Source organism: Adiantum capillus-veneris, chromosome 5 (genome assembly GCF_014529385.1).
Source record: "Adiantum capillus-veneris isolate H3 chromosome 5, ASM1452938v2, whole genome shotgun sequence".
NCBI lineage: Eukaryota > Viridiplantae > Streptophyta > Polypodiopsida > Polypodiales > Pteridaceae > Adiantum > Adiantum capillus-veneris.
This window is the reverse complement of record NC_140935.1, coordinates 48,562,341-48,567,296: the sequence shown is the minus strand read 5'-3', so window position 1 is coordinate 48,567,296 and position 4,956 is coordinate 48,562,341. Positions and strand designations below refer to the sequence as shown.

The 4,956-nt window shown below is 41.5% G+C and overlaps 1 protein-coding gene across 1 annotated transcript; it reads right to left on the bottom strand.

Moving 5' to 3' along the window:
* Nucleotides 1-513: 513 nt before the first annotated feature.
* On the bottom strand, nucleotides 514-3,877 carry LOC147457268 (uncharacterized). Its single transcript, XM_086512203.1, has 7 exons — nucleotides 3,450-3,877; nucleotides 2,661-2,732; nucleotides 2,309-2,376; nucleotides 1,793-1,934; nucleotides 1,605-1,685; nucleotides 1,425-1,514; nucleotides 514-959 (listed from the first exon to the last, which is right to left on the bottom strand). Exons 1-7 carry the CDS (start codon nucleotides 3,705-3,707, stop codon nucleotides 861-863), a joined length of 810 nt encoding a protein of 269 aa, XP_086368329.1. The 5' UTR covers nucleotides 3,708-3,877; the 3' UTR covers nucleotides 514-860.
* Nucleotides 3,878-4,956: the final 1,079 nt, after the last annotated feature.

Here is a 4,956-nt window from a genome sequence, read left to right as displayed (position 1 = left end):
CTGAACTGAAAGATGATCTACACAACCTCAAAGGTATGATGAATCAGTGGAGGGTCAAGATTCGCGCACAGATTAGGTGCACCAATGAGCTCCTCCAACTATCTATGGAAGCCTCCAAGATACAACGAGGATTGACCTTGTTTTGTGCATTTGTGTGTAATAAAAAACAGCACAAGTTTTTAAACTTCTGGGGGCATGTTTAGGGGTGCAGACACCAACAGAGATTAGAGGCAGTTGAATTTGAAGCCTTCCTGCGCTATCCATGGAAACACTTACGACAACTTGTGGCTAAACTCGTGCAGATCCATAAACAAAAGGACCCATCTTTTAATTGGCACCTTTACCACTCATTCATCAGTAACCTCTTCGGCTTCTTGTTTAGCACCTACCTATATGCACTTGAATTCTTGTACTGACACATCGGGTTTTTCCCTTAAGTGAGTATTGTATGCAGATTATTTTTTCTACTGCTGGTGGTACCTTATCGTTTTGGCTATGGCCGCACTCTGTAACTGGCATAATCTGCTTTCATGTAATATCAAAGTGTAAAAGCCCTACATTTTTGCAGAGAGAGAGGGAGAATCCTAGGGCACAAAATGGTTTACAAAGCAATGTACATGGATCTGTACAATTGAGCACTTGAGACGAGCAATGCTCTCCCTGACAAGAACACAGAGAGATCGTTACAGGGTGATGGGAAACAATTGCATGAATCGCAAGTCATCTGGCGGTTAAACCACAAAATCCACAAGGTTGCGAAGAAGACTGATGAAAATGTAGGCTCACCATTGCCTGTGCTTCGGATCTATTACTGAGATGTACAATAGGTCTAGAATGACTTTTTTCATTGCATTCATCAATCATGGGAGCTCAACTGCACGCAACAGTGCCACCCGGATGCCTCGTGGATGCCTTCCTCTACGCCAAAAGCCCACTTCTGCTGATGTCACTGCTGTGGCCTACAGTTATTCATAAACAAGGTGAAAGGGTCACGTTGGCATTCTAAAACACATGACAAACAGGAGCAAATTTGGTCAAACCCCATGCGCTTTGAACTTTGAATGATGAAGAACCATTCCATGTGATCATATGCTTTATCAAAATTCCAGAAGTGTTTTTAAGGAAAAAGTTTAAAAAACAAACAAAAAACAACGTAAAGGACAATATTAGGCTCTTAAATGAAAGAACCCACTTACAAACTAGAATACCGGAGAAAATTTATTTCATTCAATGCTTCACATGCAAAAGTCAAATGTATGCATAACTCCCTTCTTTAGTAAGGCTTGTTTTAGAAAGCCAAAAATTTGTTACATAGCTATGTTTAAATGCATTCTTTTAAATAATGCTTAAACATCAGGATTCCATCTCTACAATACTATCTTCTTTCTGTCCTTCTACTCGTAAAGATTGACATATACACAGACCTGCTCAGGCTGGCCTCGTTGCAACATGCTCATGGCGCGGACCATAATAAAACAAGGAAGCAAAAGCCCAACCATGCGTAGAAGGAAAATCTGCCGTACAAAAAGGGACTATTTCGTAAGCCTTCCACAAATAAGCAAAAGGAACACCCACATTGGGATTAATGCCCACATTAGCCTTACCAATAAGAACAAAAAAGCATCCTCATCGTCAGTAGCGGCAGCCATCGCAGTTGTATGACGAAGTAACAATAATGCCATGAACTGCATGGGTGATCATTTTGATATAAAAAAAAAACAAAGGTTACTTCACTTCTGCTTTATGATTGATGGGGTTTTTTGCAGCGAGTCGAGGCTGAAGAAAACCTTACAATAAGAACTACAAATCGGCAACAGGCAGCACTCCTCGTGTCGATTGTAGAGTACTCCTCATAATCTGCATCCAACAAACGCCTTTGTGCAGCTGCCAGAGCAAGGATTCGAGGATCACGCAATTCCATATCCCATGTGTCACTACATATCAAAGACCACTGTGTTATACAAAATTGGCCCCTACAATTTCAGAAAAATAAAAATCCTTTCAAACCATCTCAAATGCATGAGTGCAAGGCACGAGTCTACGAAATGAAAAACCTCATGAAAGTGCATGTCAAAAGACTTTGCAAGACTATATGAAGAGGTGGTCGAGCGTGCATGCAATCTGTGTGTCATTTTACACTTGTATTCGTCTCCTTCTTTACCTTTCTTTTAGCATTTTCTTCTCTTTAGAGTTTCCTTGCACAATGTATGTACGAATTTGATTTATTTTTTTTGAGCCGTTAGGAGATCATTAAGGGCCCACATGCTATGACCAGCTAGAAAAACGTTTTCTTCAAGTCTGTGTGTACCTGAGGTCCAAGGCAAAGCTTTCAGCTCGATATTGCAACCGGGAGACACTGTATCCTTGTTTATAAGGCTGAAGCCAAGAGGACAAACTCTTAGTATCGATAGTAGGACTTTCAGCAGAGAAGCATTGCCATGTTGAATCTTCTATTCATTGTCTTTTATGTGTGCGTCTGTCACATGAAACTTTTACTGCAAAGAAGAGAGCTTGTTTGATGACAACCCTATTGATGCAAGCTGTGGATCAAATGGTTAAGCTGCTTTCTTATATAGGTCATCAGTTTAATGCAAACGTACATGAATAGAAACATGGGCTTTGATGCGCATTGAGTGAACAAAGATGAGCTAAAAAGTCACCTGAAGGCAGATTTCACAAATAGTATCACCCTTCTCGTTGCACCATCTCTGAACACACTCTCGATGCGCATACTGCAGAGACACCGTAACTAAAAGTTACAGCAATTTGGTCTTAATGTAAGGCCACTGAGAAGAACAAGAGCAAAAAAAAGAAGCAAAAACCGCTTAATAGTTCTCAGAAATTTGCAATCCTCTAAGAGGCGTGTTACAGCTCAAACTAGGTGCATATTAATCATAATGAAAAATTTCCGATTAAAACTACAAGAGTCCTTCCCAAAATGTGCACAAGACAAAAAAACGCACTGCCCATGTAGTCCTCAAGAAAACACTAGATTGGTAGCCTCAATGATGTTCCGAATTCACAAAGCCAACTGCAAGTTGTTCAGCTACAGGCTGCATTTTTATAGAGAAAACATGATGTTGTGGTTCAACTCATACAAGGAAAGGGCATTGTAGGCAGATTGAGGGATCAAATATTGTAGGCTGATTGAGGGACTAAATTCCCCAGTATGTCACAAAGTGGTTTGCATTACGATATATTGCACAGGTACTGGAACATGAAATGCCCAAATTGCAACCCACAAATGATGATGCACACAGATCGACACAATGATTGAAGGGTCAAATTTCATGTATACCACGAAGTGGTTTGCATTTGGATATATTGCACAGGTACTGGAACATGAAATGCCCAAATTGCAAACCCCAAATGATGATCCACACAGATCGACACAGCGTTTCACACACAAAGTTCAAACAAACCCATAGATTTGAAAAGCCAATCCATACCTTAAGTGTGCCAGAACAATCACAAGGGATCTCCAGCCGTGAAGGGTCCTCTTCTTCCTGACAAATGCGGCATTCAGGTTGGAAAGACAAAGCGGAAGTGCTGATGGCAGTAGGGATTGCCAAAGTTACGGAGCTTTCAAATGGGCGTCCATGATACAGCTGCGCGACATTGGATGCTACCTTCGTGCGATCTTCAATGTGCACACACACTTGCTCTTGCTTTAACGCATGCTCTGCCTCTTCTCCTCGCAAACCCATCTCTAAAACAGAAGAATACTTCGGCGGGAGGATGAAGAAGGAGACTTGAGCTGAGGGAGATCTAAACTTGCAGTGGCAGCGTGTAAAGGGCGAAACGGGTAAAATATTAGAAGTCGTCGGAAGACTGGTGTAGTTGCTGCTGTGACTCTCTGTGAGCCTTGAGGCTGTGCGAGATCCAAACTTTTAAAAAAGGCCGCCCTATTGGACCAGTTCCAAGTTCCAACCCATGTGGCATGGTGACACTATTTGGCAAGGGGTGGGATCTATGAGAGCATTCGCCCAAACGCTCTGGCAGTGTTTTGCTTAGGCATGAACGTGCCAGTGTGTGCAGCTCACCTATCTTTTAGAGCTTGGAAATTTGTCTCTATACCCGAAACCTTGCCTTTCATTAGCCAACTCCTCCAAAAATGGCAAAGTTAGTCTTGAAGAGTAGCGGTTTGCAAATGGTGACGAAACAACCTGGGCTTACTGTAATGTTGCATATGCCTACGTGCGCTACAATTATGATACGACGACGGCTCCAATGAACTAGGGGTGAGCTAGGTCACCCCTAGTTTGAGCCACCCACACACACTTGAATACTCATGGGCACCTACTATTGCTCTCTCTCTCTCTCTCTCTCTCTCTCACACACACACACACACACACACACACACACACACACACAATGTCAACACATTGGAAGCCCTTTGTTAGTTCTCACAAGCTCTCTCCTTGTTTATGATATAGTTCTTGTTTGAAACTAATAAGAGATACAACACCATAAACGTTGCTACAAGGCTACCTTTGAAGCTTGAACAGCTTCTTTTTTTAAGAGATTCACTACCTTCATCTTACTAGCACTAGAAGATACCTTAGCTATCCAAGAAGCTTGAAGAAGAACCTTTCTAAATTAAGACTTGGAGCTATTCAAGACTTTGTATACCCTTTCATCACGTTTGCATATATATAGTGTTTGATGTGAGGCTCATGGAAGCAAGGAAATAAAAGGTCCATCTTTGAAACAACAATACACCAATTGTTCTTGTTCAACAATTCAGATTTATATTTTTGTGTTGTGAAACATCCATCCTTGGGGCTCGAGCTCAAACCTATACACAACTACACAAACATTGTATCAGTAGGCTGAAACCCCACTGATGCAGCTTCAGTCTCATAAAATAGGCTAGTGTGCATTTCTTTTCATATATCCTTTAACTGTGTTTGCCTTTCGACGCTACCACCAAGCATCTACGAACTCTATAAATAA

Bases quoted from the DNA above. Each gene is read 5' to 3' on its own strand.
- LOC147457268 (XM_086512203.1), bottom strand. From the start codon at position 3,707: ATGGGTTTGCGAGGAGAAGAGGCAGAGCATGCGTTAAAGCAAGAGCAA. The intron at 1,686-1,792 runs GTAAGGTTTTCT...TCACCCATGCAG, and splicing joins GCCGATTTGTAGTTCTTATT to TTCATGGCATTATTGTTACT. The intron at 1,515-1,604 runs GTAAGGCTAATG...TTTGTACGGCAG, and splicing joins ATGCTTTTTTGTTCTTATTG to ATTTTCCTTCTACGCATGGT.